General features: G+C 32.7%; 1 protein-coding gene across 3 annotated transcripts in view; it reads left to right on the top strand.

Moving 5' to 3' along the window:
* The window catches only part of LOC18598935 (insulin-degrading enzyme-like 1, peroxisomal), an 88,801-nt gene that overhangs the window by 2,705 nt on the left and 58,844 nt on the right, over positions 1–27,252 (top strand). For all 3 annotated transcript variants that reach the window (XM_018120656.2, XM_088806071.1, XM_088806070.1), the window contains 3 exons: positions 5,128–5,171; positions 13,836–13,887; positions 14,261–14,383. In XM_018120656.2, the coding sequence (XP_017976145.2) occupies positions 5,128–5,171; positions 13,836–13,887; positions 14,261–14,383 (219 nt within the window). The remainder of the gene's footprint in view (positions 1–5,127; positions 5,172–13,835; positions 13,888–14,260; positions 14,384–27,252) is intronic.

Genomic DNA, 27,252 nt, shown 5'->3' with positions numbered 1-27,252 from the left:
AGCTTAACTAGCAATATGCTAGCCATAATGACTTTAATTTTATCAAACAGCTTGACGATTAAAACTAATTATTAAATAAAAAATAATTTTGAGAGCCATTAAAAATATATAATCAATAAAATTGTATTGAAAAAAATACAATTATTTTTTTTGATCAATATGTATGTATATCCTTATTACTTAAAGTTTGCATCATACATGCCAGAATGCATTGGTTATTTTAAATAAAAAATGATATATTGATGAAATTCTAAGCAACTGTGCAATATTGCAACTTATATTTGAAAATTATATAATAATTTATTTATTTTTAACGATTAAAATCATAAAAAATAAAATCCACATAACACAAAAAAAATATGACAAGTAGAAGATATAATTCACATATGGTATAATAAAAAAGAAAGAAAAAAAATATGATTGATAGTTCATAGAAATTTGTAAAAGAAAATCTATAGAGATTTTAAAATATATGAGTGAATAAAATAAATAAATAAATAAATAAAAATAAAAATAATATAAATTGAAAGGAAAAATAAAAAAATCTTTAAAATTGAGTCAAACATATGAAATTATTTTGTTGTTCTTCATTTGTATTAATTATCAAATAAAAAATTATTTTACGGGGCCATTAAGAAAATTTATAAAAAAATTAAAAAATTTTATATAATATGTAAAAAATTCTTAAAATTTTGAGGGGGGAGGGGGGGCGCCCATCCCATAAAGTGGCTTTACCCATATGCACCACCCATTTTCCTTACCATGTTCATGCTTAAAATAGTATAAAGTGAAACTAGTCCAAAACAAGCCCTCATCCAAAGTTTTGATTTGGAGGGTAACCTTATTTTCCATTTCACATATTCGTCCACTGGACACTGTCCATGGGACATCAACTATAACTGCAAAGGATGCCAAAAGACAGTCTTGAGGCAGACTATGAGTTAGATCATGGCCTTGCCAAGAAATCAAAAAAGAAAGAGCAAAGTTGTTCCTCTGACAAAGTTATGTGCAGGAGATATCAAGACAAAAATCCTTCAATAGGACCTTTGGGAGAACATGGAGGAAAATACCAGTATTTAGTTAAATATTCTCCTCTGGGCACAAAGAGAACCTTTTGCACCATGAACCACCATCTCCAAAATCTCTAAAACCTGTTTTACCATGTTACAAAAAGATCCAAAGGTGGGTACAAAAACGAAGTTGCTTTCAAACTTATCACCAATCTCAGCAACCTCCACTAGTACACTAGGTTTGCCTGTTTCAACCAATAAGTCCTTCTTATGACCATGATTTTCCTCCACTAGAAGAATTTACAGAAAAGGAATTCAAACATGCACCTAAAATTCTGACCCCTCTCCAAGCTGATGCTATGGGAAGACTAGTCAAAATCAGTGCAGCAGAAGCTACACTAAACTAGCAAACAATAAATTCTCTCGTCCAAAATTCTTTGCTGAAAGGAATTGACCAAGAGCTCAGCAGCATCTTAGGACAAAATCCAGAAGGTGGAAAATAAAGTGGATGAAAATGCCAAGACCACCAACGATATGATCAAACTTCTCCAAAATAGACTTAGACAACTCTCCAAGGAAATACCAGAACAAGGTGTTCCATTCCAACTATATATGGAACAAAAGAAAGCAGAAATTTAGAAGCTTAAAGCTCAGATAAAGCTCCTTCAAGAAACCAAGAAAATCCAATCTCCAAACGGGAATGATCCATTCCTACTATCAACTTGCACTCCAAAAATACCAGAAAAACTGCCACCTCTATCCAAAGAATTGACTCTTTTTAATCTTTACGAAAAACTCAAAGCCTAAAAAGAAGAAGAAAAACAGAGGAAATGAAAAGAAGTCGAAGAATCCTCTGAAACATAAAAGCTTGAAACATTGTCTGCAAAAGCCCAAAGGAAAAAACCTGTACGGTCACAAGAAGAAATAGAAGTTCCACAATCAAAACCAAGATTTGAAATAAACATCAGAGGCGTTGAACCCAAAACATTGATGATCAAGCAAGAAAATTCTTTGGTTTTTTTCCTCAAAGAATACAAAGAAAATACAATTCCCAAGATCTTTTCTGCTCAAGCAATCCAAGACGAGCCAACATCTCCATCATCCTACTCAACGTCTTTTAAAACTTTAGAAGCTATGACCAGTAGTGATGGAGAATCTCATCCTTATCTTGAAGACCCTTTGCCAGAACCAGAAAGATCCCAATTCATGGCAAGCTCAAAAGTAAAGGTCGAGGAGATGGATGAAGATGACACGGAACCCAATAATGCTCTAAGAAAAGCAACTCCAACAATCTCAAAGTTGACATTCACCATTGACGATATCCCACCAACAAAGTGGGCAGAACAATTCTAAGAATTCTATGCATGGTTAGAAACCAGGAGGCTAACTGAAGATAATCACTATACTATCTTGATGGAATTCGTGTCAAGGTTTACTGGAGTCCTAAGATACTGGTGGAATACCTTCAATCAAACTGGCTAAATGCAGTTTCTGGTCATGTAAGATTTCAGCCAAATAATCCAAATCCTTCGTAGATATTTTATAGGAGACATTGAAGATGTCAAGATTCTCCATAGGAAGGAATTTTCCAAAAATAATGTTGCTCCCATAAGAAAGAAGATCTGGATAAATATTTCCAGAAGATGATGAAACTCTTCTATACCCTTGGTGCCTCTCCAAGTTTAAAACAAGTTTTTGTCTCCTTAATCCCAAAGCCCATCCAGACAGTAATTACAAGGTCTCTTCAACAACAAAGAAAAGACATTTTGTTTTTAACCCTTGGAGAAATCCAATAAGAAGTCCACATTGCCCTTGAGGATATCTGCAATAAGCTCAAAGTGGTAAAAGATTACCTTAAAGGGAACAGAGACCTAGATAAAGCTTGTGAAAAAACTGATTAGTTGATAAAATGTCACAAAACCCAAGATTGTGACTACAAATCAAAAAGAAAGAAGCATTTAAGGAAATTCAGATTTTTCAAACAAGTTGCTTCTCATCACAGATACAGAACAAAGTGGAAATATCTGAAGAAGAGGAGGCTAAGCAAGAGGACTAAGTCAACCAAGTGTTATATCTACAACCAGCAAGGACATTGTGCAGAACAATGTCCTAACAATAAAAGGAAAGGAGCAAAAATGTTCTAGGAGATTGAATGAAAAACAAAGGAAAATCTTAAGGATGATAATCTGGAATCCATTTTTCCTCTCGAAGATGAACCTACAGACAGAACTTTGTTTGCCATCCAAACTATAACCTCAGACTTTGTCTCTAACCTTGAAGACATGTTCATAATCCAACCCTGACCAAATATTCCTTCCTAACTTAAAGCACAAAAAATCCCTGCACCACTAATAACCTCAGTACCAGTCTCAATCTATCCTTCCAAATATAGCCAACCGATAACAGTCATTACCTTCTTTGATGTAGGCGGTGTTGAAACAGTCATGAACCCAAATATCCTTCCATTTGAATGCTAGATACCTTATGAAAGGCATTTCAAAATTGCTTCAGATCATATTTTCACTACACACTTGATAAACGAACCTATCACTATCCAGTTATTCCCCTAGTGTTCTATCACCACCCAAGTACTAGGGTCTGAAGGAATTGGAAAAACATAGTGATTGGATTTGACATTTATCATGAATGCCAACATTCGAGGATTCTCCCTGAAGGAATAAGGTACAAATATTCTTTCAAACCATGTGTACAAATTCCGTATCTTTATCCTATCCAGCAACTGTCTGACCAGGGGCTGCTTACAATTGATCTACTTAGAGAAAAGGCATGTGCCAATTCTCATTCATAATTCATGCTTAAATGCAACAATCCCCTGTGGAAGAATCTAGAATTTTTTGTTAGGTTACCATTCAAGCTTAACGAGGATATTAATCCCACAAAGGCTAGCCACTTATCAATAAATCTTAAACAACAAAAATTAGCTGAGCAAGGATGAAATGTGTTGGAATAATAGATATTTATTGAGCTTTCAGATTCTCAATGGGCGTGTAAAACTTTTATATCAGTAAAAGAGCTGAGCAAATTAAGGGAATGTTAAAACTAGTTATCAACTACCAGCCTTTCAACCATTTTCTCCTAGATGACAAGTTCCCACTTCTAAACAGAAACTCTTTATTCTCACGTCTTGCTAATGCCAGAGTGTTTTCTAAGTTCGATCTGAAAGCCGGGTTCTAGCAATTGGGCATCTATCTTGAAGATAAGCCCAAAACAGGTTTCTATATACTTAATTACCACTATCAGTGGACTGTCTTGCCATTTGGACTCAAAAAAGCACCATCATCTTGGTTGGCTCATGATTTGGCTCATAGTCTGCCTCAAGACTATCTCTCTAGCATCTTTTGTAACTACAGTTGATGTCGCATGGACAGTGTCTAGTGGATGAATCTGTGAAGTGGAAAATAAGGTTACCTTCACAATTAAAACTCTGGATGAGATCCTGTTTTGGACCAAGTTCACTTTTTACTGTATTTTAGGATGAACATGGTAAGGAAACTCTTTTAATGAAGGAGAACTCTTGAAATGAAAAGGCAAAACACCTTTGAGTAATAAAAATCCAATGTTTCTTCAACAAACTTTCTAAGCCTCTTTCTTCTTTCCTAGTAATTATCAAGGATATGTAAGTATAGATCTCTCATGAGTTCAAATCCTTAAGTATGCTCTGTACTTGTCATCTTAGATGAATCTTGTGCACCAGAAAAGGAATTTGATCTCAAAGATGTCTAAGTATCAGTATTGACAGGGTTGAGCAAAAAAGATAAGTTGCTCATATCACTAAGGTTGTCCTTGTTGCTAAACGGCCGTGCCATCCAGAAGGTAGTTTTTGACTCCTAGTAGCCACGCGTATGTTGCATGGTAGCCCTATCAAGTGGCGTAATATTTTTCCTACCACCCTTCATTTTTTGATTGGTCAAAAAACATGTCAAGTATTGGGGTATATATGGAATTAAAATTCATGTCTCCACAAATTAATGTAGATATCTCATTAGATTTTTTTAAAGTTTAGTATAAGGACTATATTTATTTATTTATTTATAAACACAATGTTTTCTAGTATTTAGACTTTAATTCATTAGTACCATTTTTCTTTTTGTCTCAGCATACCAGAATTACTTATTGTCTGATAAGTGGAGAATGCGCCAGGTATTAGTTTTACTTTGATCTTGAATCGTTTTTTTAAACTAACCGAATGCCTAAATATGTTAAAGTAGCGATAAAATAAATTTTATATCAATTAAATTTTAGATATTTTAGAATTTTGAATATAATAGAGATCTTTCTTCTTGGTTAAGCTTGTACTTGTTAATGTTACTTCGTACATGTGTTGCGTGACAGGTCGATAGGTTCATGATAGATTTCTTATCCCTATATTTAAAGAAGAGTATTAATTAGTTATAGATTGAATATTTCACTGGAAGATTTAACTATTTTATTGAGGATATTTTCTAATTTATATATAAGCTAAATACATACATAAGTGTCAGTACTATATCAAGAAAGTCAATTTGCTCCATGTCTTTATTTTGTGTTCAAATAAGCCTCTGAATTTTTATTTTAGATCAAAGAATTATCTCTCATTAATTGTTAACTAACTTTCGTTAGTCAATGGTAAAATTAGCAATTTTTGATGCGTTAACGTGTCATCTTGATGATGTCAATGTCACGTGGTAGATGACGTGACATAAAAAATTATTAACTCAAAATTGGGTTTTTTCCTTTTCAAATGTTCAAAAATCATTGGCTAGGAATTTGAAACAAAAATTTTAAAAAAAAAACTAATTGTTTCAAATTGATTACCATAGTTTCTTAACTGATTATCATCTTCGTAATTGAAGTCATCCTTCCAAGCAAAAAATCTAATCCAACTTTTTCTATTTGATTGAAGCCCTTGTTGCTTGATTGAAAGTTGGTGTAGAGAAATCCGAAAATACCCAAAAATGATTTTGAGAAAAGGAATAGTAAAGGTAGGACACATAACAATATTGTGTTGGTCCCAAATGAATGTGCTAGAAGGGGTGAATAACACTTTTTGGCTCTTACTCAAATTGGCTCTAAGTTGAAGAAAAGTTTTAAGATCAATAAAGACTTGTTCTATGCAAGATGCGGAAATGATTTAAGAAGGAATAAAAAAAAAATCAGAGTAGACAATACACTAGAATTTAAAGTGGTTCGGTCCAAAACCTACATCAATTATCTTGATTATTCAGCCAAAGATTTTCCAAATCAATCTACTATAAAAGGTGAAATTCACAAGCTTTCACCAAAGCTTTAAAATGGCTTTTACTAGGCTTAGCCAAAACCTTTCACAATATTTTTTACTAGGATCAAGTAAAACCCAACACCTAGCTTTTCAAGGCTAAGTTAGAACCTATGCTGAATCAAGCAATCCTAGCTTGAATCAATCCCTTAGAGTGATCTGTTTACTCTAAGAATACAAGAAGAGAAGTGATAAGAGTGTACCTATGATCACAAGGTTGATTTAAGTGGCACAAAGTGAAGTGCAGATCACAATTACAAAGATAGGAGTTGAGTGCAGTAAATAAGAAGAGAGTATTTTCTGGTTTTTGAGCTTTTTTTTGTTCTTGGAAGCCTTAATTACATTTCTAGCCATTGGAAGCTTCTTAAATACTTGGAAAATCAGCTCTGATAGATGTTAGGCAGTTTTTTGACCGTTGAAAATAGTTTTGTTGCAGTTCTATCCATTAATCTGTCTTTTAGTGCCAATTCAAAGTTTTTGGCAGAATGCTCTTAGTCGACTAACTGTGCTCTTAGTCGACTAAGTTGTTTTTGTTTTCTGATCCCAATTTCTGGTAGTGAGCACTTAGTCGACTAACTTCCTTTTTAGTCGATTAAGTTGGTTCTATCTTGAAATCCAGATTTTTGGCAGTAGGCTCTTAGTTGACTAACCCATTTCTAGGTCAACTAAGTCTTTTCTATTTCTCAATACTCTTAAGCCCGCCAACTTTTGATTCGAATTTTAGCTGACTAACCCTTCATTATTCAACTATGGAGCTTCTGTTTGTTGATTAGTTGTGGCTTCTTATTCATATACCTTTTTGATATGTCCCATGGAATTATTTAATTATCATTGACATACAATTCTTGTCCTGCACACTCAAGTAGAATTAGTAGATACAAATGAATGGAAATGTTTTACTATCATCAAAAACTAATGGAGCCAACATATTGTTCCATAATAAAAGAAAAATCCTTCTTTTCTCTTTCCTAAAAGTTGTAAAGGAAATATGATGCTATTCTCTTCTCTAGAATCTGTAAACGAAAGTCAAATCCTTTTATTCTCTTTCCTAGAATCTATAAGGGAAATCTAATACTCTTCTCTTCCTTAAAATCTCCAAGGGAAATTTGATGGTATTGAATTTTATTTACTAACAATAATAGATTCTCTCCCCACATTTTTTACAGTTTTTGAAAATTCAAGACTACCTAAAGAATGATTTTTAAAAGAGGAACAGGAATTTACAAACAAGGAGAGAACATTCTAATTATAAGGTAGTTGGGTTTAGGGAATGTTGAAGAAAGTGAAGGTTTTTTTTGTTGGCAAGGATGACTTCAATTAAGAAGATGGTAATCAGTTAAGAAATGATGGTGATCAGTTTAAAACAATTAGTGTTTTTTTGGTTAATTTATGCAATTAGTCTTTGTATTATACAAAAAGTATACATTTAGTCCTGATACAATAATTTGTATGAACTGGTTCCTTATACTTTATCAATTTATTAATTTCAGTCTTTAACTGTAACACCATTAAATTTGATCGTTAAGTATGCTGATATGACATTTTCACCAAGCTGACATAACACTAATACAGATGATGTGGCATAATGCTGACATGGCACAATGTTGACATGGCTCATCTTTTGGGGAGATCTCAAATAGGTTTCCCTTTTCCTGAGTAATTCAAAAAGAAATATGAAACTCTTCCCTAAGTAAACCATACTGATAGAAAAAAGGCAAAAAAGATTTGCATTATTGTTGTAAATGTGTTCTTGGCATTCATAGCAAATCTGGAAGGTGTTCTTTTGGGTGATTATCTCCAACTCAACTCCCTCTATTTCATCTATAATATTGATTTCAAATTTTATAAGAAAGGCGGTAAATCTCTCCACCCAAGCCTAGCCTGACTTAAGTTGTGGCATGGACAAGATCTTTTAGGCTTAAGTTCGACTAGGCCAGACTTGAGATATTTATTATATGAATAATTTTATTTATTTATTATTTAATTTAATTTGAAAATATATTTACAAATATTAAAAATATTTATATAAAAAATAATTTTTTAATATTTTAATAATAAATAAAATTTAATTAATCAAGCTAGGTCTAAACTTGAATCTAAATTTTAGAGGTGTCAATCAAGCTTGACTTGGTCCATAAGCACCTCTAAAAGGGGGTAGTTAAAATTTTTGTAGGGTCAAAGCAAGAGTTTCCCTTTGTTATGTTGAGAAGCTATAGCGTATATAAGACCTTCAAAAGCAAAGGCATTCGAGAATTAAATGGGATAATGCCGACAACAATTTGTTTTAAAGAAAATTCTAAACACTAATTGTTGAACCAACAGAATAATGGTACATTTGTAAATAGCTATGCATTCTTGGGCATTTATGATGCAAGAGCATCTACGATTCTATTTAGTTTTTCTAATTGTAGTTGATATAGGATTTATTTTCTTTATTCTATTTAGATTAGGATTCTTTTCTTATTTTTATTAGAATTTTAATACTTTTAAGAATTCGTATTTGATTAGGATAGTCATGTTCTATTTAGGAATAGAACACTTATTTTATTTAAATCTTTTGTTAATTATTCTAATTGTATTAAGCAACTAAAAGTAAAGTTTTATTAAGATGTGGGCCTATAATACTATAAATAGGACCCTTAAGCTTAGTTATGAAATATTACAGTTGAGAGTTAATAAATAATATTTTTTTAAGTAAGAGTGTTTATTCCTCTAGGCTCTTTTTAAAGAGTAAGAGGTTTTTAGTATCTTTGTCCTAACCAACCAAAGTGAGATTTTAGCTATTTTTCACCTTAGTGGAGTTTTCAACCTTGTCAAGATTGGTAATTCACCTTAATGAGGTTTTCAATCTCGCCACGATTGGTGTCTTTCACAACGTCCAGATGTCTTTACAATGGTCCGGCATCAATTTATTATTCTTGTAATTTTGTTAAGTAGTGCAACTTATTATAGGATTGATATTCTTTTATTCTTGTTTATAAAAATAAAAGATACACTGTACAATTTTTTTTTATTCAACACAGATATGAAAATTCTTCCCATATCATTTTCTCTCCTAACTTTTGACATGGTATCAAAGCAAGTTGGGATTCTTCGTTGAATTCCTTGCTTGGATCCATTTGTTTGTTTAATCCTTTTATCACAGATATGAAGGAGGCTTACTATCTAATGATAGGGGAGTAATCATAGAGGAACTAACCTTTCAATCACTGCCCAACCTTGAGTTATCTGCCATAGTTGTTACACAAGGTACAAAAAAGAAGCAAAGGCCTTATGTTGCATGTGCACACTACAATAAAAATGTCATACAAAGGAGAAGTGTTATAGACTAATAAGATTCCCCAATGATTTCAAATTCACTAAACGTAAATTTGATCCAAAGAGATGAAAGGCAATGGTTAATAACGTGATGTGTAACCCTCAAGATGATGAATCATAAGAAATGCCTATCAACTCCACTTTACCTATTTCTTTCATTAAGAATCAGTTCAACAAAATTCTAGCACTAATCAATGAACCTGCTACAAACTCAATTGATGGTGGACAAGCCTCACCAAATCAGCAAAACAGATCCTGTCTTGTTAATTTAGTGTTGGTTGGTATATTTCTCATCCATCTTATTCATTAAATTCAATTAAGTTTCATAATGATTTCAATTTTCATGGTAAGAATGATACTTGGATAATTAACATAGGTGCAAGTGATCATATAGCGTGTTTCAGTAAGTCTTTTATTTCTTCAAAACCTATTTATCAAATGTATGTTCATTTACCAAACAAAGTCAAAGTGCCTGTATCACATATAGGGATAATCAAAATAAACTCAAGGTTTATCTTGCACAATGTTTAGTGTGTACCCTCATTCAGCTTCAATTTTATTTCTATTAGTAAGATAACAAATACAAAGAATTTTTATCTTTTTTTTATTGATACATATTATGTAATTCAGGACAGCAAGTCATGGACAGTGATTGGGCTTGTTAAAGTGACAGTAGGTCTATACCTCTTGCAAGATAGCTGTGATGCACAATACTTTGATAAATTTAGTATTGAAAAGTTTGCCAATTCCATTTTTACTGGTTTTGTTAGCTTTGTGAACAATTGTGAACCAACAATTACTGGTTCAATTTCCAAGGATTTTTGTGAAACAGTTTCTACTTGTACAATAGCTCCTAGCTATTTTGACCTTTGGCATTATAGATTAGGGCATGTCTCTTCAAATAGGATAAATCCAATAGGAAAAGTTTGTTTTAAAGTTCATTGAGTTGATGATTTACCTTGTGAAATTTGTCCACTAGCAAAGCAAAATGTTTACCTTTTCTTGTTCATGTTCAAAGTTCAAAATTTGCATCTTATTTAGTGCATGTAAATATTTAGGGTCCATATTTTACACCAACAATTAATGGTCATCGATATTTTCTTACAATTGTAGATGATTACAATAATTTCAAATGGACTTTTCTTATGCATGCTAAATCTGACACAACAGGTTTGATACAATCCCTTTACTATATGATATTCAACAAATTTCGTAAATCAATTAAGTAATTAAGATTTGATAATGGTCAAGAATTTAAACTTGTTGATTTATTCTTCTAAACGAATTGTGCATCAACGATCATGTGTAGATAGACCATAGCAGAATGGTGTGGTTGAAAGAAAACCGTTGATAGACCACAACAGAATGGTGTGGTTGAAAGAAAACACCAACATCTGCTGATAGTTGTTAGAGCTTTGATTTTCCATTCCTGTCTGCCTTTAAAATTTTGGGGTGATTCAATACTTTGAGCAGCCCGCATTATCAATCGAATACCTACACCAATCTTGAAAAATAAAACTCCATATGAGAAATAATTCAAAAAACCACTTTCTTATTCACATTTCAAGGTATTTGGTTCCTTTTGTTTTGCTATCACTTTGTTACATAATAGAAAAAAGTTAAACCCTGGAGGTATTTCTAGGATATCCTACAGAAGTGAAGGGATACAAGTTTTATGATTTGAGCACTCATAAAATCTTTATATGTAGGGATGTCATCTTCCATGAGAGCATTTTTCCCTTCCAAAAGCCAACATAAACTATCAATAAAGAAACAGTTCGTCAAACATCTTGTGAGTATAATTTTATCACCAATAATCTCAATATCAATATTGATAATTATTCAAACTTTAATATTTTTGTTCATGATTATAATCTTGTTGGTAATTTTCTGTCATTGACAGATTTTATCATGACATAAATAATTCAAGTCCATTAAATTCAGAATCTATTTCCAATACAAATACTGTTTCATCCTCTTTAAATATCTAATTCCTATGATGATCATTTTGTTGTCTTTATTAGTGATCATGAAAACTCTCCATCGAGGAGAAGAGATAGAATAAGAAGACCTTTAAAATACTTAGAGGCATATCATTGTGATTTACCATCTGCATCATCACATAGTGTCATTAAATATCCTATTCAAGATTTTCTATCTTTCAATCTATTATTTGATTCTCATAAAACTTTTATTGTTTCTTTGTCCGATGTTGATGAGCCAAAAACTTATCATCAAGTGATTCAGTTTATCATTAAAAGAATGCCATGAAAGTAAAATTGATGCCTTGGAAGACAATGGCACTTGGAGTGTGGTACCATTGCCTTCTGATTCACATTTTATTGGTAGTAAATGGGTATATAAAGTGAAGGTGAATGCTGATGGCAATGTGGAAAGATATAATGTTAGGTTCGCGGCTAAAGGTTACAATCAACGAGAAAGCTTTGACTATCAAGAGACGTTTAGTCCAATGGCTAAACAACCTATTGTCAGAACGTTTTTAGAAATAACATCATTGAAAAATTGGCATCTATAACGTCTAGACCTCAATAATGCTTTCTTAAATGTAGACCTTGATGAGATTATTTACTTGGACCTGCCTTAAGGTTATCTCATCAATGGGGAGTATCCTAGTGGTGTGAAGTCTGGTAGCAAACTACACAAATCACTCTACGAGCTCAAACAAGCATCATGGCAGTGGAATTGTAAGTTCACTGAGGCATTACTACTTTATGGTTTCGCACAATCAAAATCAGATTATTCCTTATTTACTTACACAACTAAAAATAATGATTTTGTGCGATTACTTGTGTATGTTGATGACATAATGATAGGGAGTTCTTCTGTGAAGGCTACAAATGATGTTACGCAATATCTTAGTTCCAAGTTTAAGTTGAAGGATTTAAGATGTGTGAAATATTTTCTTAGTCTAGAAGTAGCAAGGTCAGACACTAGGATTACAATCTACCAGCAAAAGTATACTCTGGGTTTATTGAAGGAACTTGGTTTACTAGGTGCTAAGCTTGTATTTGCACCTATGGACTATAACCAAAAGTATCTAAGGCTAATGAGAAAGATAAACTAGTAAATGCTATAACTTATAGACAATTGATAGGTAAATTAATTTATCTAACCTTTGCTCGACCAGACATTACATATGCTATTCAAGTACTATCACAGTATATGGACAAGCTTGGAAAATCTCATTTTTATGCAGCACTTAGAGTACTTAAATACCTAAAAGGAACTTTAGGGAATGGCATTTTGATGTCTTCACATTTAGAACTCATCTTAACAGCTTATGCATATAGTGATAGGGAGACTTGTCTAGACACAAGAAGGTCTATTATAAGAGTCAGTATATTCCTTGGAAAATCCTTGATGAGCTAGAAAGCAAAGAAACAAGCTGTGGTAGCTCCTTTTGTGGGGGGAGTATTATAGAATTAAATAGGATGATGCCAGCAAGAATTTGTTTTAAAGAATTTCCAGACACTGATTGCTGGACCAACAGAATTATGGTACAATTGTAAATAGCTATTCATTTTTAGGCATTTATTATTCTTGTAATTTTGTCAAGTAGTGCAGCTTATTATAGGCTTAACATTCCTTTATTCTTGTATATAAAAATACAACATACATTGTACAGTTTTTTTATTCAATACACAGATAAAAATTCTTCCCATATCGTTTTCTCTCCCAACTTTGAGCATTGTGGTCTCTGACAAGCCCTTATAGCTTTGCCTCTAAGTACATGATTTATTGTTTGTTTTTTGAACTTTTTGGAAAAGAAAAATAAATAGAAATAAATATTAAAATTATTATAGAGTTTAATATAACAATCACTAGAACTCACAATTTTTTCCTTAAATTGCATGCCAATTAATTAGTATAGACATTCAATTTAAAATAAAAAGAAAGATGCTAATCAAAATAGTTTGAACCAGAAATACTATGATCATTCGAAATACCTTAGAATCAAAGTGATTTAAGTATGAAACAAACTAGACTTTGAGAAACCCTAATAGGAAATAATCATATTCAAAGTGATACTATTATCTTTCAAAGTCAATTTTTAACTTTTAAATTATTCAAAAAAATTTAATTTTAATTTAAAGTTATTTTTTACTTTTTATTTCCTAAGAAAATATGATAAGCAAGAAGCATAATAAAATGAAGTTTAAAGCTATCCATAACTATTTCGTTTCCATTGTAACTCTTTTTCTCCTATGCAGCTTCAAAACCATCTCAGCTGGGAAAGTCATCCTTATCATAGATTTGGTATAGGTAAAGCTTTTATGTAATTTTATCTTCCCCCTACTCTTGTTTTCTCTTTCATTTTTTGAAAATAGTATGTGCTTTGGCAAATGACATGGTCATTTGGCATGCATTGTGCTTGTTGACATTATGCAAATTGAAATATTGAAAAGACTTGTAGTAAAATAGAGCATTTTGTTGGTTGTTTTAAGTAAACTATATATACATAGAGAATTGGTATACCTTGATTATTAATTTAAAATAGAATTCTTTTGTATAGCAAATAAATTTGATTAATTTAAAAACAAAATAAATGATGGTGTCCTTTTCTTTTCCAACAAAGATTTTACATACATATATGCATCTTATATTGTGTTTGTTTAACTTGTTAATATATATGTAGGGAATTGGTATACCTTGGATGTTAGACCAAAAGCAAAAGGGTTGGATATAAGACAGGAGCTTTTAAAGTTCTACGAAGAAAATTATTCAGCCAATCTCATGCATTTGGTTTTATATACAAAAGGTTAGTGAGGTTTCATTTAGTTTGTTATATATGCTAGTTACATTTTCTTTTGAAAGCATAGAGGAGTTTATTATTGATATAACGGGGAGTCCAAATGTTTCAAGAAATTGATATAGTCACAAAATAACCTTAATTGAAAACAAATAGAAGCCCAAAGCTCAAGTATATAAAAAATTTGCCTACCTCAAGTGAAAAAAATGACCCTAGGAAATCTACAACTGAAACACCCGTAACAATATAGACTTTGAGAGTAGACAAATGAAGATTGTAACTAATCCAACAATAACAAATAATAAGGCATATGATACTTTTAATAGCACTAAAAGAAAGCCATGGAGAATCTAGACTTTGAACAAAGGAATGAACAATACTATAAGATTTTGAAATAAAAGGTCAAATGCATCATTAGACAACAAGAAATACCTAGTTACAATAGCAACAACAAAAACACCTAGCATTATGTACCCTAGGTTGTTCACTCTAGATAGAAGTAAAAAGGCAATGGTTAGTGAAAGTTATGAGGAAATGAGAAAAATAAAGTAGGAAGATAGAGTTTAGTAAAGGCTTTTTGCACGAGAAAGGAGTTAGAGAAACAATTGATGATGAAGCTTGAGGGTATAAGGTGAGTGGGAAAAGAGAAGATAAATTGGTTTTGAAATTTGATGAGCATGAAAAATTTTCAATTAAAAAATTAAGCAAACTTTTAGGAGATTTACCGAGCCATGGAGTAAATGAGACATTAATGTGGGCTTGGAAATTCAAAGTACCTCTTAAGGTACAATATTTTTTGTGGTTTGCATACTTAGGAAGGATACCCATAAAAAAGTTCCTAGTTTCGAAAGGGTTAAATTTAGGGAAAAATAAGTAAAAGTGTTTTTGGTGTGCATCAAAAGTTGAGGAATATAATCATCTTCTTTTTAATTGTAAGGGGAATTGGGAATTTTGGGGAGATATTATGAAGTGTTAGGGAGTGTTTGGGTGACTACCAAATTCGGTACCAAACTTTTTCAAACAATATGGGTGAATTGAGGAGTATGGTTTATGGAAGATTTCTGTTACAGTGGCTATGTTTGAAAACCTATATGTGTTTGTAAGTCTAATTATGCTGAAGTAATGGCTATCAAAGTGGCTTTGGAAGATTTCTATCAATCGAAGCAGGTGGTGAAAAATGCATTAATGGTGGAGTTTAATCATTGTAAGTTGGATTTTGAATCCCTTAAGGTAGCTATGGAAATGGTGGAGAATCTTTCAATTGGTGGACAAACTAAGGCAACTGATCGAGTGTGTCTAATTTACAAACATCTTTAGGGAAGCAAACAATTGCATTAAGGCATTTGCAAAAAAAGGTGTGGAAAAAGAAAATTTCTTTGTGGAATGAATCTAATAGTAGGTAACATGTATAGTTCTGGATTTGAGGCTAAACGTGGAAAATGATGCTTGTGAACTTGTGTTTTGTGGACGAATATGTGGATATAGTTGAGATTTTTTTGTTTCTTGGACAATGACATTTTTGTAACAATTGTAACTATAGGGATGACAAAGTGAACGAGTTAGTATGTGGGTGTATACGGATTACATTGGGAATGAGGAAAATCTTGTGCATAGGGATTGAATGAATGGTTTTTTTATGCAAAATGACATAGGCCCATTAATGATGAAATCTTGACGTAATTTCAATAATCAATAAATTTAGGCTTATAAAAAAAAGAAGAACATCAATTTAAATGAAACCATAAGCCAAAACAATAGCAAGGAACATTTTTCACCACATGTTAGTCCTCAAAACAGGCATATAGATACCATATGTTTTGTAAATCTGGAATCAAACCTCCAAAATAACACTTTTTCTTCTAATCAAAGTGTTGTTTTCTTTTGTATTCAAAATAGTCACAAACCAACTAATACAACTATTCAAAAAGTTTAATATAAAAAAAGAAATTAGATAATATTTAGACATTTAATTTTGCTAGGTCATTGGCTAACTCATTAGCAAGGTGAGGGATATAGTGAATTTATCATTTTCTCAGTTAAATTTTTAACGCTTCAATATGCAAGATAAATTTTCTTAACTTCCATTGAGCTGAATGCGAATTCAATACCAATTGATCGCATTAAGAGAATTGCTTTCAACCATTGAGCATTATGAGTTAGCTCACTTTGAAACTGTAAGGATTATAAAAACTTCTCTAATATAGCAAGCAACTTAGTGATATTTGAGTTAAAAATACAAACAAACTTGGAAAACATGATCTTAACAAAACCAACCTCATCACATAAAGCCTTTCCAATTCCGGCATCACCAAGTTTTCCTCTTGACGAACTGTTGACATTAAATTTGAGGAAGTTGCACTAGAGGTAAGCCCAAACAATCCCAAACTTTTGTGGTTTAACATTTTAAGGAGCTAAAACAACATTAGGAATCTAAAGATATTAATAATCAAGTTATAGTCTGTTGGTCATCTTATTTGAAACCACCAAGCAATTCTACATTTAATGGCATCAATGAGTTACCTCAGACCAAAACTCTAACCTTTGAAGGTTGTTGTGTTTTTAATAATCCAAAACAAATAATAGTAAATAAAGCCATTTGTCATACCTTGTTACAAAGATTATTGGGTAAAGTAGAGTTGCAAGCTAATAAAAAAAAGGTTGTATCTTTTGAAGTATTGCACGAAATCCCCTAAATGTTATAGCTCAAAGCCTAAATCTTCCCAGATTTCAAAATAGGTAAAGAAAAGATGTTAGTTAAACCTATTTATAGTCCCTCTTATGTAAGATGCAAAAAACTAAATTTAGATCTAGCATGCCCTTTTTAACAAGTTTTTCTTTTATTTCTACTCTACATTTAACAAACTACCAGTAAAAGATTTCAACTTTTTGCAACGCAAAGCTTGCTTATACAAGTTTCCATTGATTGAATTTTAGAGAAGATGAAGAAAAGAACTTTTTACAGAAGGACTTGTTACAACACTCGTTATTTGTTGACCTTTTTCAAATTATCTTATCCTAAAAGTCATACCCAAGGAAGAATTCCTTCAAGATATTGATGAGTTGTTCCCATTGATGGATATCCCACTCAAACCAACTTATTCTAAGGTCACTAATCCAAGTCCACATTTTATTGACCTAAAATCTATATCGATTAAACATGTCTGATTTGTTTACAACAAGTGCAAAAAAATTCTAGAGAACATTGTTTTTAGAACAATGCCTTTAATCCATTCGCCAATCCCAAGAAAATTTTTTTGTAGTTGCCTACAGAAAAAAATCCCTATGGAGGCTTAAGAAAAGAATTTGTTACAAGGGGCAGATAATATTCTTCAAGAGAGAGGAGACTTTTTTGTTGGAGCAATAAGGTGGGATTAAACTTTCAAGGTCCCAACCAAGCTTCTCTAAGATGATAGTTCTCCAAAGGCTATTATGTTTCTTTTCAAACCTCCAAATCCATTTGTTGAGCAAAATTTTGCTTTTAGTTGCAGATCCACTGAACCAAATGTCCCAAATTGTTTGTAAGAATAAATAGTTTTCTACTAAATGAAATGGACTTTCTTACCAGAACTTGATCCATTCCAAAAAAATTTTCTTTGGATTTTATCCAAAGTTCCCTTAACGCCTATAGCAAGTTGAAATTGGGTTATGAAGAATATAAGAAGGTTAGCAAGAATTGACTTAGCAGGGTAACCCTTCCACTTACAGAAAACAATTTAGATTTCCAACAAGCAAGTCAAGCTTTAAATTTGTCCACAACTAGATTCAATATCATCATAGAATTAAGGTATATACCCAAAGGAAGCCTTTAATGGAATTTAAAGTCTCGGTTGCAGAGCATGGCATTAGCATTTCAAAGATAAGGATGTCCATATGTCAAAACACATGACTTGGAATTTTATCCTTAAGTAGTTTTTTTTTTTTTATGTTAGAATAAAGGCCACATGTTATGAGCTGTGAAAAGGCAGCAATTATTTAACTAAGTTGTGTTGTCTTTGATCCCTTATTTTTAGATTAATTGTTTCTTGTTCTTATCCTCTCAATATTTATGTATAAATACATTTACTGCAGCAGTGACAATAATCAATCATTCTTTTTTTTTTTCTATTTAGCTCTTTTATGGAATTTTCTCTTATAAATATTCTCAAAAGATCAACATGGTATCAAAGCGTTTTTGAGTGATCTTAAGGGACCTTGGCAAAATTGTTTCAAAACATCTATCTTTTACAAACTTTTTTTTTCCCTTTATCTGTTCTTTCTGTCTGACTTTATAAATAAATGGCTTCCTCCAATTACAACATTGCTGCTCTTCTAGTTTTCAATGGCAACAATTATCCCATGTGGGCTGTAAAAATGAAGGCATATCTAAAGGCCTTCGACTTGTGGGAAGTTGTGGAAGTAGGAGGAGATCCTCCTGCCCGACAAGCCAACCCAACAATTGCTCAAATGAAGCAATACAATGAAGAAGTAGCAAAACGATTTAAAGCTTTGTCTTGCATCCACTCTGCTGTCACGGATGCAGTCTTTGTAAGGATCATGGCATGTGAATCTGCAAAGGAAGCTTGGGACAAGATAAAGGAAGAGTTTCATGGTAGTGATCATATAAGACAAATACAGATTCTAAATTTGTTGAGAGAATTTGAAGTGCTAAAAATGAAAGATGAAGAAACGATGAAGAATTATTTTGATAAAGTTTTAAGAGTTGTAAATCAGTTAAGACTGCTTGGTGAAAATATAATAGAAAGAAGAGCTGTTAATAAATTTTTGGCAAGTTTGCTTGATAAATTTGAATAAAAAATTTTCTCTCTAGAAGATTCTAAGGACTTGACAACTATGTCAGTATCAGAATTAATAAATGCTTTACAAGGTCAAGAGTAACATAGAGCATTAAGGCAAGAAGACCATGTTGAAGCAACCTTGGCTGCAAGAAGGGTTAACAAACGAACCAGTAGTGGAAGTCACAAGAAGTCTGAACATGAGAAGAAAGACAAAGATAAGAGGTATGAAGAAAAGAAACAAGGAAAGAAAGGGTAATTTCCACCATGTTTCTATTGTAAAAAGAAGAATCACATTGAGAAATATTGCTGGTACAGGCCTCATGTAAAATGTAGAGCTTGCAATCAAAAGGGACATGTTGAAAAAGTTTGCAAAAACAAAGAAAACGGGGTTGAAGAAAAAGCTGCAATTATGGAACAAAAAGAAGATGCTGAAGAAACACTATTTATGGTTATTGAATCAAATGACTTAGAAAAAGACAGTATTTGGTTGATTGATAGTGCTTGCTCCACGCATATTATAGGTAAGATTAAGAATTTTCTTGATCTAAATAAAGCTTACAAGTCAACTGTGGAAATTAGAGATGGAAATTTGCTAGAGATTGAAGGTCGTGGCACTGTTGGTATCACTACTAAGAAAGGTATGAAAACCATTGCAAATGTTTGCTTTGCACTTGAAGTTACTCAAAACCTTCTAAGTGTAAGGTAGTTAGTGAAAGAAAAAACTTCACTTTTGTTCAAAGATGAATTGTGCACTATTTTTGACCTATCTGGTAGAGAAATTACAATTGTAAAAATGAGAAACAAATGTTTCCCATTAAATTTGAATGAAGCAAATCATAGGGCTTATAAATGTGTTTCAAATGAAGCTAGGTTGTGGCACAGAAGATTAGGCCACATCGACTATCAGTCGATAAAGAACATGGGATCTTTGAATCTTGTCAAGGATATGCCAGTAATTACTGAAGTTGAGAAAACATGTGAAGTTTGTCTACAGGGCAAGCAAAGTAGGCATCCTTTTCCTAAACAAAGTCAAACATAAGCCACGAATCGGTTGCAACTCATACATATTGATATTTGTGGTCCTACTGGCACTTTATCACTCAATGGAAACAAGTATTTCATTTTGTTTATTGATGATTTCAGTAGGTTTTGTTGGATATTTTTTCTTAAGAAAAAGTCAGAAGCCATTCAATACTTTATGAAGTTCAAAGTTCTTGTGGAGAAGCAAATTGATCAGAAAATCAAAGCCTTAAGATCAGATAACGGCTCAGAATACACTTTTAATGAGTTTAAAGCCTTGTTAACTCAAGAAGGAATCAAGCAATTTCTTACAGTACCATACAGTCCTCAGCAAAACGGTGTAAGCGAGATGTAGAATCGTACTATTATGGAGATGGTCAGATGCTTATTATTTGAGCAACAAATGCCAAAATACTTTTGGGCAAAGGTTGTAAATTTTGCTGTGACTTTGCAAAATTTAATACCCACTACAGCTTTAAATTCAATGACACCATTTGAAGTTTGGCATGGATATAAACCATTTGTTTCAAATGTGAAAGTATTTGGCTCATTGCATATTCCCAAGTTCCCCAGTAGAAAAAAACCAAACTGGACTCAAAAACCCAAATCTCAATCAACTTGGGTTATAGCAGTGTTTCGAAAGGATATCAACTGTTTAATGTTGAAACAAAGAAAGTTTTCATAAGTCGAGATGTAGTGTTCAATGAAGACCTTCACTGGAATTGGATGAAGAATGAAATTGCAGAAAATAATAATGATAATGTTGCGGTAAACCTGGATGTTTTTTAAGAAGAAGTAGGACATGAGTTAGATGATAATATCGATGACATACCAGTAAGAGGAACTCGATCTTTACAAGATATTTATGAGCAATGTAACATTGCTATAACTGATCCAAGTTCCTATATTGAAGCTGCATCTGATGAACAATGGAAACTTGCTATGGAGGCTGAAATGGCAATGATTAAAAGAAACCAAACCTGGATTTTGGTTGATAGACCAAAACATCAAAGAGTTATCAGTGTAAAGTGGATTTTCAAAACCAAGCTAAACTCTGATGGCTCAATAAATAAATTGAAAGCTAGGTTGGTGGTGAGAGGTTTTTCTCAAATCCATGGTGTGGATTCCTTTGAGACCTTTACTCCGGTGGCAAGGCATGACACCATTAGACTTCTTGTAGCACTTGCAGGAAGGGAAAAATGGAGGATTTGGCACATGGATGTTAAATCTGCATTTTTAAATGGGACTATAAGTGAAGATATTTATGTCGAGCAGCTTGAAGGATTTATTGAGAAAGGCAAAGAAGACAAAGTCTGTAAATTGATCAAGGCTCTTTACGGTTTAAAGTAGGCACCAAGAGCTTGGTATGAAAAAATTGATGGCTATCTAAGGAGTAACAAGTTCTTTCATAGTGAAAGTGAACCCACCTTATATGTGAAGAGTTCATTGGGTAAAATCCAACTTATTGTCTCAGTTTATGTAGATAATTTACTTATAACTGGACCGAATAAAACTGATTTGAAAAGCTTCAAAAATAAAATGAAATCCGAGTTTGATATGAGTGAATTGGGTGAGATGAGTTATTTCCTTGGTTTGGAAATTCAGCAAAGGTCAGACTTCATCTGCTTGCATAAAAAAAAAATATGCAAGAAAGCTGTTAAAAAGATTTAAGATGGAAGGTTGTAAGCCTATGTCTACACCGCTTGCTACTGGAACCAAACTGTGTAAAGATGATGGAAGGACTTTGGTTGATGTCACTCAATATAGGAAATTAATTGGTTGCTTGCTATATCTCTCAGCATCAAGGCTAGATATAATGTATACCACTAGTCTACTTTCTCGATTTATGCAATCACTTGTAAAGACTCATTTAACTGTTGCAAAATGAGTTTTGAGGTATGTGAGAGGGACTCTAAATTATGGTTTTTTGTATGGACAAGTTGAAAATAAAGAATTGGAAGGGTATAGTGATAGCAATTGGGCTAGGAGTTATGATGATTTGAAAAGCACCAGTGGATACTGTTTTTCTTTTGGGAGTGCTATGTTCAGTTGGAACTCAAAGAAACAAGACATTGTTGCTCAATCCTCTACTGAAGCAGAGTATGTGGCTGCTGCGTCTGCAACAAATCAAGCTCTGTGGCTTAAAAAGGTACTTTTGGATTTGAAGTTTGAACAAATAAATCCAACTGTTCTCTGGTTAGACAATCAGTCTGCTATTGCTCTAGCTAAAGATCCAATTAATACGAGAAGTTGTGAAGAACAATGAAGTTGTTGTAAATTACTGTGGTACTGATGATCAAATAGCAGATATTTTTACTAAGGGGTTATGTAGAGAAAAATTTGAGTTGCTTTAAAGCAAACTGGGAATGGGCAACGTCGACTTAAAGGAGGTGTAATGGAATTTAAAGTCTCAGTTGCAGAGCATGACATCAACACTTCAAAGATAAGGATGTCCATATGTCAAAACACATGACTTGGAATTTTATCCTTAAGCAGTTTTTTTTATGTTAGAATAAAGGCCACATGTTGTGAGCCGTTAAAAGGTAGTAGTTATTTAAATAAGTTGTGCTGTCTTTGATCCCTTATTTTTAGATTAACTGTTTCTTGTTCTTATCCTCTCAATATTTGTGTATAAATACACTTACTGCAGCAGTGAAAATAATCAATCATTCCTTATTTTCAATTTATCTATTTTATGAAATTTTCTCCTATAAATATTCTCAAAAGATCAACAGCTTTAAGTACATTGAGGGAAGGGTCTTAACTTGACAAAGAATTCTGTTAGACTAAGACCTTAAAGCATGCTAATCCACACCAATACCATATAAACAACTCTTTTGGGAGTTGATTCTTAGACTTGTGATAACTTGAAACTTCTTAATATTCAACAAGTCATTCAAGGTCGGTTTATAGTAGATAACAGTATTTTTGGCATACTACATGTGAGATATCTCAAAGCTATTGTGCCCAATAGTAATTCTTTTGAATATGTCAATTGAGACAACTTTATTCATCAATAGAGTGTAAGCCTCGGTAATGATTTTAAACAAAAAAAGGGAAAGAGGACATTCTTATCGGAGTCTTTTTTTCAAGCTAAATTGTTTCATGGGGGCACTGTACTCACGAGATGAAAAATAGAGGTCAATGAACTACTGGTCTTGGTCGATCCACTCCATCTCTTCTCACACCTTATCTCTTTCATTACCAAGTCTAAAAAATCCAAATCCACACTTGAAAAGCTTTTTTGCAATCGAATTTAAGAAACAAACCTCCTAAATCATTCTTCTTCTTAAATTAATAACATTTTTTGCAATAAAAAAACAACCTGTGATTTGTCTACCTTTTGAAAGCAAATTTACTAACCACCACAACTTCCTTTATCATAACTCACAGATGGTTTTCCAAGACTCTTGCAAAAATATTATAAATACTCCTCACCAAACTAATTGGTCTAAATTCAATCAAACAACTAAGGTTAGCACAAACTTCATTACATCACCTTTCAACATTTCTCATTATTTCTTGGAAAGTTTTAAGGTTATTTCATCCAAACCTAACACATTGTTGCCAATGCACTTTTTGATGGCCTCTAAAACTTTAGCTTTGATAAATGGATTTTGCCAAAGATAAAGCACTTTGCTCCTTAAGGGGTTTGAAATTACAATTGAACTCCTTTTAGTTGACAGCATTATTTTGGTTGTAGAGGGTCTCAAAGTGTTTGGCAATTTCATCTTTAAGAGAAACATGATATTGGTCATCTCATCTTGAATCATAAGTTTTCCAATATAATCGGCCTGTTGCCTAGCAGAGGCCATTGAATGAAAAGAATTATTATTCATATCTCTCTGAAGTAACTATTTAGCCTTTGATTTAATTGCCATCATCTTTCCTCAGCTTTATAGAATTGTCATAACTTGGCCTTCTCAACGATGATTTGCAATCTAATGTTGTCATTTATACTTCCTCTTTGTAACATTAGGTGTAAATTGTGAATAGCATATTCGAGCTTGCTAATCTAAAATTGATCTACATTGCAATCCTACTTTTTCCATTGTTTAATGGCAAATTTGATTTCTTTAAGCCATAACCAAATTCTAGAGTTCTTGAGATATTTCAGATTTTTTCAACTTCCAAGCCTTGAAAGCTATCTACCATAAGCAAATGGTGGTGGAGACAAAATGGTTTTAGACCTTAATTAACACCATCAATATCCAACAAAATTGGATTATCGTTGGACAGAGAATAAGGAAATTTTTAAAATAAATTTTGATGTATCTAGTTTATTGTATGATGGGACAAAACTATTGTTGCACCAACTAAATTTCTTGCCAATTAATGGAAGATCAACCAACTTCGCGCCTTCAATGAAGTTAGCACTAAAAGATTCACAAAAATTCTCATATTGCCCTTGAAATTTTTCACAATATTAAAATTTCCCATGAGGCACCATGGCATAAGAATGTCAGTAAGCTACTCTCATAAGGCTTGGCTAGCACTATTGTCATTTAATGTATAAATATTCTCAAACCCACAATTGAAATTTAGTTCTTTAATAACCCATATGAAAGGAATCAATCTTTGAGACATAAAACAAGATTTGAGCTTAAAAAACTCGTCTTTCAAATGGTAATCGTTCCCCTTGAAGCACCATCAGGAATAAAGAATTTCCCTTGTATATCATAAAAATTAAATGGCAAGTAGTGTGCAAATAGAAGGCAAGGAGTAGTTTGGGCAATGCGAATCTATAGCGCAAAAATCTTGCCCGCTTAGGGAAATAGTAGTGGAGATATGGAGTGGAGGAAAAACATGTTATGGAGTCATTTACTAGTAAAGAAATATGAAGAGGACAAATTTTGGTGGGTTCCTTCATCAAATATATGGCCAATATGTCTATGATGTGATGACAAATAGTTAAACTTGCAAATCAAGAAGGGGTAGAGAATCATCTTGCTACGAAAGGGTGTAGATGGGTGATGGCAATGACGAAGAGGCTTGTTTTTGCTTGATAAATGGCTATTCGATGACCCACTTAATGTATCTTTCCCACAATTGTTTTCTATAACATGAATAAAGAGTGCATAGTATGTGATTTGTTTACTATAAAAAGGTGAAATATCTTTTTTCGAAAGAGCTTATATGATTGGTAGTTTGACTTATATAGGTCTCCTTAGACTGTTTTAAGAGGTGGTTTTACAGAATGACAAGGATGACTGATTGATTTAGCTGCATAATTAAAAAAAAAGTTTTCTATTAAGCATTTCTTTCCCACTCTTGATAATTTTTACGCATAAGGTGAACAAGAGGTGTGATTTAAAGACATTTTAGAGGGTGTCTATGCTTCCAAAGGTATAATCCTTCTTATGGTTAGCAATTCTGCAAATAGTATCTACAAAGAAATTCTTAGATTGCATAAGGGTACCCTTTATAGTGGAAAATTATATTGTTGTAGGTGTAGTTTTGTGGAAGAGACATGTGACCACTTTTGTTCATGTTACTATATATAGCTGGTGGTTATGGAGTGCAATACTAAGATGATAAAGCCTTGATTGGGTGTTGGCACAAACGATAAAGGGTATTATTTAGTCATGGGATAATTATGGGTTTGGTGAGAGAATCAAATCCTGTTGGATGGCAGCGTGCAAGTCATCCTTTCGATCCTTGTGGTTGGCCCATAACAAGATTATTTTTAATGGGAAGAAATGAGATGGTGATGAAATTATCTTCCTCATCAAAATGTAGTTGATGTTATGGATTAAGGCTAATAAAAGTATTGGAAAAATTAAGGAGAATAGGTGGTGGATGGAAAAGTGGAAGCTTAATCCAATGGCAGTGTGCAAGGTACCTAGGTCGATCAGTATTTATGTTCCTTCAGAGCTCAAGTTCAATGTGGATAGCCAGGCTCATGGTAAACTTGAATCGGCAAGATGGGTAAGTGTCCTTTGAGATTCAAATGGGCAAGTACGAGGAGTGTTTTATGATCCCTTGGGCATACAAGGCTCAAATTATGTGAGATAATGGCTATTTTCTATGCAATCAAATTGTTTGCTGCTATTTCATAGGTGGGTTCTAATGGGCTCATTGTTGAGTTTAATTCAAAAATTACAATTTCAAAGGTGAAGGAGAGCAAACTTTGCCCATGGAAAGTATGGAAAACCTAACGAGTTAGACACCTTATGTAGAAATATTGATGATATTTCCTTTTGTCACATATTTTGAGAAGACAATACATTAGCTTAGTGGTGAAGCCAGGATTTCATGTTGGAGGAGCGAAAACAATTTCTATAAAACAATCATACTAGAAGTTCAATGTTTGTAAGGGCAAAACTATAACAAATTTTTTTAAAAAGTAGGACCAAAATTATAAAAAAAAATTTTAAAAAAAAGAGAAATTGTAAAATTTTAAAACTTTTGGAGCAGGCAAAGACCCCTACTAACCCTTTTTCCCTCTGCTCCTGCATTGGTTGACTCTTTAGTACTGTTTGGAGTAGAACGAGGTGACACGTTCTATGCATGGTGGTAACCACATTATTTGATATGTTCATGGCATTTTTCATCTTTCTTTTGTGTTTATGGAGAATTGTTTGTGGAATGTGGTGATTCATGGCTTCATTGTCAAATACTAGACTATTATGTTTTGTGCAACGTTTGATTGATAAATGAAAGGTTATCCCTAGCCTCTATTTCGAGTTTTATTGGCAGTTGCTATGTGTGTTAGAAATACTATAGCATGTTCGATTGGGGAAATAGTTAAGTCATTCACCCTCTATTCTCAAGAAATATTTGCTCCTTCATTTGGTTGTCAAAGGGCCCAAGGAATAGCCATTCTCTTGTAATCTCTTTTCCCCAAGATCACCCAAAATCAAAGGTTAACTAATCCCAACCTCCTCCCCCATGGCATTTGCTATTCCATGGGTAGGGAAATAGCTTCTAAAATTAATAAGACAAAACCGTCCCTTATAAGTGAAAATTGAAAGAAAAAGAAAAAAGAATTTAAAATAAAAATTTTAAGTTTTTAATTATATATTATAAAAAATTAATATTTTAAAATTTAAAAATAATTAAAATTATTAATATTTTAACCAT

The sequence above is a fragment of the Theobroma cacao genome, chromosome 5 (assembly GCF_053813885.1).
Source record: "Theobroma cacao isolate CCN51 chromosome 5, ASM5381388v1, whole genome shotgun sequence".
In the NCBI taxonomy this organism is placed as follows: Eukaryota; Viridiplantae; Streptophyta; class Magnoliopsida; order Malvales; family Malvaceae; genus Theobroma; species Theobroma cacao.
Note: the sequence above shows the minus strand (reverse complement) of the source record. Positions and strands in the feature narration are given on the sequence as shown.